Here is a 15,071-nt window from a genome sequence, read left to right as displayed (position 1 = left end):
TTGAGTTATCTCAGTGCCAAAAAAGTGTCCTAATTTACCTGATGTACAATGGAACTAAAAAATGCCATTTGACTTGGTGGCAATCTTGTTTTTCTTTTATAAATATGTAAAATTTTGAGAAATGTTATTTATTTATTTCATAAAAATCATGTTTTATTATTTTCATATATATATGTGTGTGTGTGTGTGTGTGTGTGTGTGTGTGTGTGTGTGTGTGTGTGTGTGTGTGTGTGTGTGTGTGTTTAAATAGCCTATATATATATATATATATATATATATATATATATACACACAGAGAGAGAGAGAGAAAGAGAGAGAGATCAAAACAGCATTTTAGATATTAAATTACAAATTACATTAAATTAAATATTGCACATTAAATATTAAATTACAATTAAGCAGGTTACATTAAATTAACTTTCCTCAATGCTGAAAGACATTTTACTATAAATGTAAGGTAAAAGATGCCCCTCATCACATATTTTTATAAGATTAATAATAAATAATTAATAATAATAATAATAAAATATTGTATTATTTATTTTTTATTGTTTATTCAGTTATGCCAAACATTTTGAGTGCCAATATATTTGACAATCAAAACATGTATTTCTTTACACTGAATATCAAAATATTTAATATATATATATATATATTATTTTTTATTTTTTATTCATCAGATATTTTGGTACTTAAGTTCAATTCATTTAAAAGCCCCATTGTACCCTTCATATTCACAAGAGCAAAATGAATATGCCAAAGGAAGCTACCATGTTGGACAACACAAATTACAAACCATAAAGTTGTTACGTTTTTTATTAATTATACTTTTGTCACCTTTATATACAAATTTTAAATAGAATTCATACAACTTTTATATAATAAGAGCAGCCTAAACAAAGTCTATCAAAGACATGCAATATCTTAGTAAATTAGTTAATATAATATAGAATAGTTCTCTTATTTGAACTCTTTTTCATATCAGCAATATCCTGAGCAGTACCAGTCAAACACATTCTGTCCTTTGATGAATGAGCAGAAGCTCGTCTGGGATGTTTAGTCTCAGCGTCCGTATCCTGTTGGGTCGTTGGCCTTTTTGGATTCGTCCTTTCCATTGCTCTGACCCATTCGGTATAACTTGTTGGCCAGGTTGTGTACCTGACATGTTCCAAGCTGACAGCCTCTCTGAGCTGCGCGCTTTCTGAGAGAGAGAAGACAAATGTCAATCCATTTATACTGATCTATGATTTAAGATTTACTAATGCATTATTCAAGTCAAAGGTTGTACTTGTTAACATTAGTTAATACACTGTGAACTAGCATGAACAAACAAAGAATTTTTATTAACCAACATTAACAAAGATTAATACATACTGTACCAAATGTATTGCTCATTGTTAGTTCATGTTAGTTAATACATTAACTATTAATGAATGAAACCTTAATCTACCGATATTTGATATGAGGCACACTTTTTGTTTTTGTTAATATTTGTTGTTAACTTTAACCCCAAGCAGCAGACAAGGAAAACAAAAATATAAATGTTTATATTCTTGCATATAATATTTATACTCTACTGTTAAAAAAATAATAATAAGTACATCTTTTCAGAAAGGGTGCATTAAATTGATCAAAAGTGATAGTAAATAGGCTACATTTATAAAGTTGAAAATGTTTCTTTTTTTAAAAAATAAATGCTGTTCTTATTACCCTTCTATTCATCATGTTCAAAGAATTCTAAAATATTTGGAATAAAGTACATTTTAAAATATGTTAAATAGAAAACAATTATTTCAAATTGTAAAAGAATATTTCACAAAATCACTGTTTTACTGATTTTTTTTTTTTGATTTTTTTTTTTTGATCAAATAAATGCAGCCTTAGTGAGCATAAGAGACTTTTTTAACGTTTGAAGTATATATTCTTTGATAAATGTTGAGCTCTGGACAGTGATTCACTTACTCTCTGGCTTTTTGAGGGACGGTTTGTAGAATCAGAAAAGAGGCTGCGTCTGGATCGGGTTTGCTGGTGGTTTTGGTCTCCACTGATGGAGTCTCTCTGTCAGTGACGACCCTTGACCTCTGTATGCCCTTCACTAGTGAGAGGCTTTCTGTCTGTGTCCTGTACATGTGAAAATACTGTGTGAGATTATGTAGCACGTGCACGTGGTCAAAATGTCCCTACGAGGATGGGAATACCAGAAATCCTTTTCCTTGTGGGGACACGTTTTGGTCTCCATTAGGAAAACAGGTTTATGGAAGGGTATTGAATATGAAGATTGTACAGTTTAAAATCAAGTCCCCACAAAACATGGAAACCCAACATGTGTGTGTAAATGCACATACCTCCGTGTCTGTCTCACTTGTGTGGCTGTGTTCGTCGGTATAGTCAGCAACAGCAAAACAGCCACTTCCATAATGGTATGACCTGTAGGGATGCAAATTACACACAATCAATCAACCAATCAATAAATAAGTGTTATTTATTTTAGTATCATGCACTTACCATAATAATAATAACAGTAAATGTATGCTTAATTGCATACAACTAAACCTAAACCAAACCCTATTCCTATAACCCAATAGTAAGTACATGAAGAGTTCAGATGCAAAAGCCTCTAAGTGCCATCTGAAATTTTCTTCTAGAATGATCATTTTTATCAAGCTTGTATATTTAAGTTCAGTAATTTCCCTTAAATGACAATTAATAGGTCATTTTCATTGCCATTTAAGTGAAACTTAAATATATGAGCTTGATAAAAATGATCATTCTAGATGAACATTTCAGATGGCACTTCAAAACTCTTCACATGTTGTTAATTACTATTACTCAGTAGGCTACTTAAATATATAGTTACAATGTAACACAGACACCTTAAAATAAAAGTGATCAATTGACATTACTTAAAAAAATGCAGTAAACCTGTTGCCTTAAAATGATTAAGTAAATAAACTTCATGCTTAATTGAAAAAATGAAGTACTGTGGAATTGTCAAGTTCACATAACTTATTTTTTTAAATTAAGCATTAAGTTTATTTACTGGGTAATTTTAAGGCAACAGGTTTACTACTTTTTTAAGTAAGTGACAGATAATATGCCTCGTCACTCTGTTCTCAATGAAATGCACCTATGTAATTACCTTTTTTTTATCTCTTTAGGAACTCACCTTGCATGGAATGGAGACACTTGAGAAGACTTTTTGTCCTGACCATCAGTCCCTAGAAACAGTGTCACACTGTTGAGGAAAACGGAATATGATCCACTTGGTCTTTGTCTATGAGAAAAGCATGTAAGTTCTAGAGTTTCTTCTGCCTCCTCTGGATTTATATTTCAGTGGGAAGGGGGTGGAGCTACACAAGGGGGTGTGTCCTCACTGCTAATTGTAGTGGATTATAATATATTTGTACCTTTCAAGTCTCCATTTCTGTTTAAACTGGTACAGATGTAACATCTAAATGATAATATATATTTTATGTTTCTTTCTGTAAGCCTGACGCATACTTTCTCCTCTTCTTATGACTCACCACCTCTTTACATCTCAACTGGCTGCTTGTTCCTGAAAGGTTTTTTTTTTTTTTTCAGCTCTCTCACCTGCCGGAAAGCCATCTCTTAAAATAGCCCCTCCTCTCACACAGCTTTCCTTTATCGCTCCACTTTTCCTGTCGTTTTGTTCCCCTAACTTGAGTCACTCTTTTTTCCATGTCTTTCTTGTTTTTCTTCTTCATGCCCCTGGCACTTCAGATCCTCTCCTGTTCTCTCAAAAGTCCCATCGGTGTTTCCAAGCGAGTTTTTTTTTTTTTTTTTGACATGAGGTTGCACTCTTAACAGTCTCCAAATAAAATCTTTTCAGTTATTCAGGAACTTTCAGGAATTTTGAAGCGTCATTTGAATTGAGCTATATAAAGGAGATGACTGTTCATTCACAAGCCTTTCCCCTATTCTCATCCTCTTTTCTTGACAACCTAGCCCCCCCCCCCTCCCCCCTCCCCTCCCCTCTTGTTCTTGCTTGTTCTCTGTTTCCCTATAGACTCTATTGTGCACTTTTCCTGCTTTGGACATCTGGAGTTGTTTTCCCAGTCGGAGTAGCTGCTGGGATACCTCAAGTTTTTTTTTAACCAAGTGCCACATGCAAATATTTATGTTTATGTCATATACAAACATGTATCATATAGTGATTACTTGTTAGATAAAGGACAGAAAGCCATAATTCACCTGACTCAGTGTACATAATTACTTTAGCTCACATTTACTTTTCCTGCTGTTTTCTTGTAACCGTAACATGTATATGCAACAGGCTGTGGAATTTTAATGATTTTTTTTAGTGTGGACCTACTAGAGGCCAAATGTGCTCTGTCCCTCTTATTCATTTTTGCAGCCTACAATTAAATGTAGTGGTCTGTGGTTAAAACAAACTCAAATGCTGTTTGATAATTCATACCATGCAAGCCAAGAAATGTAAGACCTCTATCTCATTTAATTATAATCATGTTAAAGAAAACATCTTTTATTAATTTCAGTTTATTCTCAAAAAACTTGCAAGACATTTAAAACTCAAAATCCAAACAGTGTTGTTATTCTTTACTAAAACTAAAACTAGGAAAATATTTCAGTCATTTAAATTAAAATGAGATAAAACCAAAGTATTAGATGAAAAACTTAAATTTTAAAGAACTTGAAAATTAGAAATGTTGCCTTAGCAACCACTGTCACTAAAATAAGTTGAAGTTGGGGAAAGTTACTTTTAAAAGTAACGTGTTACTCCCTAAAAAAGTAACTAACTGCACTACTTGGTTACTTTTAATGAAAAGTAATGTGTTATGTTATTTTGCGTAACTTTTTTTCAGCTGGGCTGAGCTTGCTTGCTTGTTTTTTAATAACTGTAAACTTTGCTTTGAAACAATATGTATTGTATAAAGTGTTATAAGAATAAAGGTGACTTGACTTAACTTGACATAATTTTTTTCCAAAAGTAAAGGCCCTTTCACACCAAAAGTAAAATGAATAAGCCTAATGCGGAAGGAAATGTAAATTCACGCTTGTACAGTAGAGGGTGCAGCTCAAACAAACCTTTCGGCTGTGCTGCCCATTCTGGATCGCAGAAGAATAAAACGCAGGCGATGAAAGTTCAACACTCTTACTTCAGCAATAAAAACAAAAACATGAAACGCAAAAGTGATGTTTATCTAAAGTCATTTTTTGCTTCCTTGTATGGCCCAACTGGATCATCAAAGATCAGCAGCAAAGACATTGGTTAATAAAGTGAGATTAAATACATAAAGTACATTTGTGTTATTTAACATTAAGGTGTAATATTCTGAGTTAGCATTCGCTGATTTCATTCATTTTGAGGAACACTCAGCGAACACAACGCCTCTGCACTCACTCCTGATTTCTCTCAACATGAGGACAGCAGCTGTCAGTCAATACATGGGAAAACAAAGTAACTTTTGTTACTTATTTGAAAAAGTAACTTTTTTAAAAATGTAAAAGTTATGTTATGTTACTAGTTACTTGAAAACGCAATCTGATTATGTAACTCATGTTACTTGTAATATGTTACCCCCCCCACCCCACCCCACCCCAACACTGCTAATTACTAAAATTAAAAAAATGAAAGCTACAAATATTTACAAAAAAATAATACAAATGACAAAAGCACAAACAAATTACTAAAACTTAAACTAAAATTAAAAGTAAATCTGAAAATATAAAACTAAATTATAATTCAAAATATTGATAAATACTAATAGGGTACTTTAGTATATAGGCTATAAATAATACTAAAATAAGACTGGCATCCAACGAGACACAAATGTCCTTCCAAATATGTTTTTTGTTTTTTTTTTCTCAAATTTCAGTTCATGAATATTTAAATGATACCTACTCTTCTCATAAATGTAGGCCTGATAGAAGAAAAATATGTTAAATCATACTTTGCATTTCATTTGACACTTGATTGGTCTAACTGCTGTCTACATGTTGCCAAAAAATAATAATAATAATAATAATCAGATATTTTGATGTTAACTGTTGATATTTTTTTTATTATCTGCCTGTGTCAGTTGTAGTCAGGCCAGCCATTAACCAACAACCAGGCATAATTATAGCTGTGATTCCTATGAGACTTATTAAAAAATAAGCAGAATTTACTACTCAAAGGGTCATGGAGATTTTTGTGCGAACAATTCTATGACACAGACATCTTAAACATCACTTAGGAAGCTTAAAATCATATTTATTATTTATTTAAGTCACTGACTTTAGAATTAATCTCATAAAAATAAAATGAGAAAAACATAAGATGCTTGATATTTTATTTTGTAATATTTGAAGTAGGTCACGGTAACAATTAACAGATGTTTGTGACTTTTAATCAGATTCACCTTTATTCATCTTTACTCTCTCTCCAAGACACAATCGCTTTTTTTGCTATGAAAGAGCTTGTCAACAGGATGTAAATGGCAGGTGTGGATGCAGGATTTGTGTAACACTTGGAGTAGAAGAGGAGCTGTTGTTCGAGCACTTACCGTGATTTATGTCTGTGTACGTCACTTTGTGCAGATAGGGAAAGGTGAAGGGGGTTTATTCTCATATGAATTGCAGTGTATATCATTTCAAACATTCTCATATCTTTAACAGGCACATCCTGTTGTTGATTGCCAATCAGTGGCACAAGGTGCAGTGAGTGTGTGTACTGTATGTATGAGTGTTTGTGTGTCATTTTTTTGTCCTGGCCACCGGGCACTAACATGTATCCTGTCAGGAAACACATTGACTAAGTTACATGACAGATTCACACACACTTCACTTACTAAAATGTCCATTCACACTCCCACACACACATCCACGTCATAATACATTTCCATATGGACCGTATGGGCTAAATGTAATATATGTGTAACGAAATCCACTGGAGGCGAGATGTAGAGAACCCAAATGTAACTTTAATTATCAAACATAAAACAAAGGCTGGAAACTGGTAACTCAAAACAAGAACAAGAACAAGAACCTGGACAAGAACCATTCATAACTTGAAACATTCATACAATACTCGACAAAGACACAGGGCAAACATGACAATGACAGACACATGACAGGATCACATGACAAACAGGGAATCACATGAAACATGACAATGACAAGAACAAGAACAAGAAAACAAAACCCAAACCGTGACAATATGCCTGTAGTATATAAATTAAGTAAAATGTACTTTAACTCATTATCATATTGAAATTCAGAATTGCAAACACAATTTGGCCCTCTAATCTAGTGGCAGAAGTACATTAGATGATTCATTATGTTGTATTATGTACTGAAACATGTACTTTATCAAGATAAAGTTGGCACCCCCCCCCCCCTCCTTTAAGGTTTGGAAAGGAGACAAACCTTAAAAAATACAACCCTGATTGAGGATTAACCCTTTCAAAATACATTTTACATCCAGTGGATTTTTCATCCAGTGGATTGTATCTTACAGGGTAAATGATTGTTTATTTTAATTCATCAAAATTAAATTTAAACTATGGCGTGGGAAAAGCTAAATCTATGGTTAAATGTTTTTAGGGACAAACTTCAATAAATATATATATATAAAAAAAGACAGCCCCTCTTACATATTAAATGTTCATTTATTTGTTTTTTATATGATTAAAAAATGATAGAAAATAGCTATGAACATTGAGAAAAAATATATGATCTTGACTACCATACATCACTCCCTTAGGTCTGAACATATCTTTTCATCCCTGTTGTGACGAATAAGAACATGAACAATGAACAAAATGTAAGACAGGTCTTAAAATTGTTCATCAGGAATTAGTTGGATTGTTGTGGTTTCCTATTGGTCAATCTCATGTGAGTGACAGGTTGTCCCGCCCTCACGCCAGTAAACACGTCATCAGAGAAGAGAAGAGATGTCACTGCAAGAGGGAGAAGTTATTTTGATTAAATATTAAGAGATGATGTACATGGACAACAATTTATAATGTATACTGCAATATAAATAAAAAAATAAAGAATTGTCCATTTTGATTTCATGGTGACTATTTTAAAATTTTAAATTAAAAATTAACAAAGCATCTTTGTCTGTTTACAATATATTATCTTACGTTTATTAATCTTTTGAAGATTAAAGGTAGGGTAGGCAATTGCGGAGAGGCTAGCAAATAGTAAGTTAGCTTTGAAAGCATGAGCTCCCACCCTCCCTTCAGAGATTCTCCAAAGCCACGCCTCCTCCAAAACACATGATTCACCTGACACAGCAGATTCTGCAAAGCATTACGAGAGACTGTTAAATTACCTCATGTCTTAAACCACATAACATTACGACAATATCAACATTAATATCTTACATGACATAACGCATAAATCCGTGTCTGAGGACGTGAAGAACGTCACGGGTTGCCATCTCGTAATTGCGGTTACTACATGGCATGAATGCAGCTTGTTGTTTTAGTTCGTTTAGGCGACTGCCGTTTGTTTTTGGTGCTCAGTGGCTGTCTGTGTACATCCCTGCATAGCCTTATGGTGTCTGCACAACAAAAGCAAATTGAATTATTTCCGCAATTAGATTACATACAAAGTCAATGCAAATACACAAACAGATGCAAATTTGCGACATGAATGACGTGAATTGGGCAACGCGATTGCCGCGGGTTAGCACTGGCCTTCCACAACAGGTACAGAGCAGCAATAGTAGTTATCTCCAAAATGGTTGATGATGGAAAAAATGGCAGAAAGAAATGTTGTTGTTGTTGATGTGCGTGAAAACACTCTTCGCACGATCCAAGTAATCCCGCGCGTAATCTAGAGCGAGTAGTATTCGCTTTGCTTTTGGGTGTGCACACGCCATTAAGGAAAGGTAAGGAAAGGTTGACAGGTAAGTAGGACATCATTAGCCTGGTCCTACCAGACACTCGTACATTTCATTTGTACAGAGAGTCTGGCCACTCTCCACTGACAAGCGTTAACTTCCTTGAAGGCGGGTGCTCTGTTGAAGTTTAAAACTATTGGATCTGCCCAGAGCCACTCTGGATCTGCCATAACCAATCGCTAACATTTGGTCATGACGTATGTCTACAACTCAAACTAGCGCACCTCAACGCCATCGTTTTCAGCCACTCCCTCTGTTCACTGATTGGACCGCCATAAAATTGGCCAGAAAAAACCCAAGAATATACCGCAAACCCAGGCGAAGTACTGAAGGAAAATGAAAATTGAGCGGAAGTACGTAGGAGGGCGGAGCCAGGCTAGGACATCGTATCATTGCATCGTATCATACTGTGGAGACTTCCACAGTAGATACTATGGACATGTTTTAATATTTAGACCACCTCTAGTATTGATTGATATCAGGATGTGAAGAGAGTTTCAACCAGTATAAAAAAAGTGTTTATAAAACAAATTGCCTCTCTACCTGTTCCAAGGCACACATTTAACATCTACATACAGTATATCATTAAAGGTAGCCTACCTTTAATGACATAGATGTTAAATGTGTGGCTTGGAACAGTCGCTGGTCGTCATGTCACTGTCATCAACTGAACTGCCACCTTGTGGTTACTGTATGCCACTGCACCATTGACTGGCTCTCCTGTGAGGTTATTTATAGGGCGAGTGAATCGAGATGAAGTGGAAAGACATTAAAGGATTAGAGCATAACTAATGCAATGCAGGATTACAGAGAAAAGGGGGCAGGGAAAAAGGCAGAGGAAACATAGAGTGAAAAAGACTGAGAGAGAAGTGGATAAAAAGCCTGGAGGTAAAGAGAACGACTTGTAGTTTAATAGCAAGTGATTCAAATCCAATAGAAATTTAAGATCCAGCACATTGGATCCAGCATGGCGTACTCAGGTGAAGACACACTCACAGGTGAGAGGATGAAGAAGACACTTGTTTTAGTTGGAGAGGATAGAAATCTGAAATTGACTTATATACAGGCTTATATTTGTGTTTTGGTATGAAAATATCATATTAATGCCTTTAGAAATTTGAACAGTAGTATTTGTTTCAGTAAGTTCAGTCAGCCAAACGTTTAAGTGCCACTCGTGGAAATGCTTATACAGTATTTTTTTTCTTCTCATTTTATATTGCATTTAGTATTGTTTTATTACAAGTTATATTATCATTGTAACTATTTGAATCAAAAGTTGAATTGAAAACGTTAAATGTTTTAGCTTCTGGTTGTCCCCCCTCTTTGCTTTAATAACAGATTGATTAGGCTACATTTATTAATTCTGATTAGTGAAATAGCAAATATTTCAGTAACACTTTATTTTACAGTGTCTGTTACACATCTTACATGTAAGCAGCTAACACTAAACCAAACCCTATCCCTAATTATATAGTACGTATGTACTTATTACTTATTACTGTACTCAGTACTTATTTGTATAAATACACCGTAACAAGGGCAACTTAAAATAAAAGGTTACACTTTATTTGGTTACACTTTATTTTACAGTACTTTTGTTACAAATGTTACAAGTACTTAATAACAGTAAATTATGCATAATTACATGCAACTAACCCTAAACCTAATCCTACCCTACCTTATATTATACTCTTTATTATACCCTATATACCCTATATTAATTAATATAACTTAGTACTTAAATGTATAATTACACTGTAACAATGACACCTTAAAATAAAGGGTAACACTTTATTTTACAGTGTCCTTGTTACATATGCTACATAGTAATTACAATTATGCATAATTACATGCAACTAACCCTCAGCCCAATCCTAATCCTAACCTAACCCTGGAGAAAGTACATGTAGTTTCTTATTACTAAGTACTTAAATGTATAATTACACTGTAACAATGACACCTTAAAATAAAGTGTAACCCTTTATTTGAAGGTGTCTGTGTTACAGTGTAATTATACATTTAAGTACTTAGTAATAGTAATTTACTACATGTACTTTCTCCAGGGTTAGGAATAGGGTTAGTTGCATGTAATTATGCATAATTTATAGTTATTACTTCAGTAACTACATGTAACGTGGAATAAGGACACTGTAAAATAAAGTGTTACCAAATAACCAATATTTCTTATTCATTTTACATTTCACTTTCAACATTTCTTTGTTTTCGATTTTTCAACCCCCTAAAATTGTGTTTATTTTCTTGTTTAAATCACATATTCTTCATGTGGTCTCAGTTTTCTGTACCTCGCCTTTTTTGGAGAATGTTTTAATGTTTGTGCACGTGTGTGCATTTGTGTTTATCTTGCAGCGATGAATGTGGAGAGGATTATTGAGTTTATCAGAGAGGGCGATCAGAAAGGACTCAAGGCAGAACTACAGCAATTTAATCGAGAGGTACTGACAATGAACAGTGATTATGTTCAGTCCAGTAGCTCCAAAGCCACTGTATTAATAACATTTGCACTGACAATACATGTCATTATAAAACAATCTACTTTGCACAAGTTGTGCTCTCAAAGCTCACATTTTATGTAATTGCTCTTTTCTAATTGCTCTCTCTCTCTCTCTCTCTCTCTCTCTCTCTCTCTCTCTCTCTCTCTCTCTCTCTCTCTCTCTCTCTCTCTCTCTCTCTCTCTCTCTCTCTTGCTCCTAGTATGCACAGTGCTTTTTCTATGATTTGGAGCAGCGGGACAGAAAAAAAGTAAGGGATATTTGAGTGCAATTACACATACACACTCACAGGAAAGAACAATTAGGTCTCTTTATATATTTAAATAAGAAAAAAAAAGCCAGTAGCTCCCAAGCAATGTCTTAAAAAGGTATACTATGTTAACAAAATTTAAACAATGAGTCAATACATCATCAGTCCTTCTTCCCATTTAATCCCAAATTTTTCCCAGACACAAAAATATCCAAATCATGTGTCATTAGTATCCCTTTGAAACAATCAATAATAATTTTTTGAAATTTTCATGGAAAAGTGTGTGAAAAAGTGTGTTTTATGATCGGTCACAATTGTGACCGGTGGGAAACTGTGTGGTATCAACCATTGTATTGATTTAATATAGGTCTATTTGACCTGTGCAGTGTGTTTGTGTGTGTTTTTGTGTGTGTGTTTTTGTGTATCTGTGTGTGTGTGGGTGGGTGTGTGTGTGGAGATCAGACATCAGAGGAGACGTGACCATGTGTGAGTGTGTGTGTGTGTGTGTGTGTGTGTGTGTGTGTGTGTGTGTGTGTGTGTGTGTGTGTGTGTGTGTGTGTGTGTGTGTGTGTGTGTGTGTGTGTGTGTGTGTGTGTGTGTTTGTGTATGTGTGTTTGCGTGTGTGTGTGTTTCTGTGTGTGTTTCTCTGTGTGTGTCTGTGTGTGTGTGGAAATCAGACATCAGAGAAGACGTGACCGTGTGTGTGTGTGTGTGTGTGTGTGTGTGTGTGTGTGTGTGTGTGTGTGTGTGTGTGTTTTTGTGTATGTGTGTATGTGTGTATGTATGTGTGTGTGTGTGTGTGTGTGTGTGTGTGTGTGTGTGTGTGTGTGTGTGTGTGTGTGTGTGTGTGTGTGTGTGTGTGTGTGTGTGTGTGTGTGTGTGTCTGTGTGTGTGTGAAGATCAGACATCAGAGGAGACGAGACCGTGTGTGTGTGTGTGTCTGTGTGTGTGTCTGTGTGTGTGTGTGTGTGTGTGTGTGTGTGTGTGTGTGTGTCTGTGTCTGTGTCTGTGTCTGTGTGTGTGTGTGTGGAGATCAGACATCAGAAGAGACGTGACCGTGTGTGTGTGTGTGTGTGTGTGTGTGTGTGTGTGTGTCTGTGTGTGTGTAAAATTAGGTAGATAGTAAGGTAGAACAGTTAGCCTATGTGTATTAGTATGTAGATACAATGGGTTATCCCACCGGTCACTATTGTTGCCGTTGACATGTTTGTGAGTTCTATAAACACATTAAACAAAGTTGAGTAATTGCAAATGCATATATCAATACTAGACACCTTAAACATGATATGTACCAAAAATCTATGTCCTATCTTTATGTTAACATACTTTAGCACCCTTTTCTTTGGGAGCTTTCTTGCTGGCATCCTCTTCTCTTGGCGCAAACAGGAAATAAACAGCTCTGGTCATGTGACAATTTACAGTAAACATGCGAAACTGCACATATTTCATTGAGACCCTTTATTATTTCAATATCTGCTGGAAATGCATTGATAGATCATTTAGTAACATTTTTATAGCCTTAGAAATGAAACACTTTTTTACGGTCACTATTGTGACCGGTGGGATTAAATGGGTTAACATGTTTTTGTCTAACCCTGATTCACTGTTAAGCCTATTATAAGTGATGGTTTTTGTTGCGTGGCTGGGCAGAGGTTAGTTGTCACAACGAGTGAGAAAGGTTGACATGAGCCGCGTTTCCACCGGAATTGCCTGGAACAATTTGTCCCAGGAACTTTTTTTCCCCAGTCCTGTTGCTGTCTGCGTTTCAGTCTAAAGTACCATGAAGATTAGGCAAATAGTCCGGTGACGTAGAACTGCTCGCGACTTTAAAGTTCCCACTGGATTTCATCCTCTGAATTTAAGCTTAATAAAGCCTGAACCTCGTCGTCGGTCCATCGGTCGTATTTTTTAAACTCCATTTTTGATTCGAATTGCAAACAACTGTTACTGCACACATCGCAACAGATGGTAGTTGAAATAAAATGCTTTGGAATCAACCAATCAAAATGCGGCATGAACTCAACCAATCAGCATGTTAAAGGGACACTTCACCCATTTGCATTAAGCTTTGCATTGTTAGAAACCCAGTCATACTATTGAATGGTCATGCAACATTTTTTCATTTTCCCCCGAGACGAGAGAAATCTGTATTTACCTCTTTACACTTCCTCCTACAATGACGCAAAAATCGTCATTTTGCGTCATTGTAGGAGGAAGTGTAAGAGGGGGGGATTTCTGTTAAGACTACAAGCACTAGATCCACCCTTTCAAACCCGCCCATAGGGGGTTGGACCTAATGCGCTATAACAGACCTATCACAGATCAGTGTGAATGCGTTTGATTTCAACGGCAGAAACCTGCAGAAAACAGGGACGTAGAAAGCTGAGTAGTAGGGGTTACCATACTCTATTTCCCGGACATGTCCGGCCGTCGAGATCGACAAAAATGTCCGGGATTCAGCTTTTGCTTTCTGCGGTCGCCATCCATTGTTTACATGCTCACCTTTTGTTTCAATCTAACTGAATTCACCCTGATTGGTGAATCTGAATGTAATGTTTACATGAATGCTAAACAAGTGATCGGTTGATTTGCATTTTAACATTGCTAAGAAAATACCCGCACCTCCGTGAGAGATAGCCCATGAGACCGGTGCATCTCACAGGCGCGCTCATCAGTAATCACAGTAATACAGGGAGCAGGACGAGGCTAGCGCCGCGGGAGAAAGACGCGAGGCCGGTGGCGTGATCGGTTGAAAGAAAGACGCGAGGCCGGTGGCGTGATCGGTTGATGTGTGTTTTACCATTGCTAAGAAAATACCTGCTCCTCCGTGTGAGATACGAGAACAGTGCCTCACAGGTGTCGGTCGTCAGTAATCACGCCACCGGCCTCGCGCCGTTCTCCCGCGCCCCTCAGCCTCGTCCTGCTCGCCACAGTAAACATGATGAATGGCGACTGTAGAACGCAAAAGCCGAATCCCGGACATTTTGGGCAAACTCGTCACGGAGACTCACTCGTAGCCTAGCCTTGCCTTGATGTTTTTGTTTTCAACTGCGCTGTCTTACCGGTAGGCGTGGCTTGGGAGTGGCCTTGTAGGGCAGCGAAGCAAGTGCATTCTGGGAGTTGTTGTCTTTCATCCACATAAGCCAAAAATACATTTTCTGGCTTTTCTCAGTCTAGAAAGCTCCAAATTCAAAAATAATTTCACATTTCTTCTACATAAATGACCCACTTTCAATACACATTCATGTCTCCACGGGTGAAATGACCCTTTAAGCGCCCAAGTCCCACGCCTGAAAGCTCCTGAACTTTGAAAAAGTACTACCTCACAAGCAGGGACTTTCAGAGGGGGAAATATTTACCCGGAACATCATGCGGTCCTGCGGTCGAAACACACCGAGTACCACCCCAAAGTCCCTATAAAAGTTCCTGCGGTGGA

At 36.2% G+C, this 15,071-nt stretch overlaps 1 protein-coding gene across 1 annotated transcript; it reads right to left on the bottom strand.

The window, feature by feature from the left end:
- Positions 1–896: 896 nt before the first annotated feature.
- LOC308706626 (uncharacterized protein) lies at positions 897–3,287 on the bottom strand. Its single transcript, XM_081392383.1, has 4 exons — positions 3,167–3,287; positions 2,346–2,427; positions 1,963–2,121; positions 897–1,201 (listed from the first exon to the last, which is right to left on the bottom strand). Exons 1-4 carry the CDS (start codon positions 3,210–3,212, stop codon positions 1,063–1,065), a joined length of 426 nt encoding a protein of 141 aa, XP_081248509.1. The 5' UTR covers positions 3,213–3,287; the 3' UTR covers positions 897–1,062.
- Positions 3,288–15,071: the final 11,784 nt, after the last annotated feature.

The sequence above is a fragment of the Scardinius erythrophthalmus genome (genome assembly GCF_964197995.2).
Source record: "Scardinius erythrophthalmus genome assembly, chromosome: 18".
Classification (NCBI taxonomy): Eukaryota; Metazoa; Chordata; class Actinopteri; order Cypriniformes; family Leuciscidae; genus Scardinius; species Scardinius erythrophthalmus.
Note: the sequence above shows the minus strand (reverse complement) of the source record. Positions and strands in the feature narration are given on the sequence as shown.

Excerpts from the sequence above, each read along its gene's own strand:
- LOC308706626 (XM_081392383.1), bottom strand. The coding sequence starts at position 3,212 with ATGGTCAGGACAAAAAGTCTTCTCAAGTGTCTCCATTCCATGCAAG. Across the intron at positions 2,122-2,345 it reads CAAGTGAGACAGACACGGAG|GACACAGACAGAAAGCCTCT; the intron begins GTATGTGCATTT and ends TCACATGTACAG. Across the intron at positions 1,202-1,962 it reads GTCCCTCAAAAAGCCAGAGA|AAAGCGCGCAGCTCAGAGAG; the intron begins GTAAGTGAATCA and ends TCTCTCTCTCAG.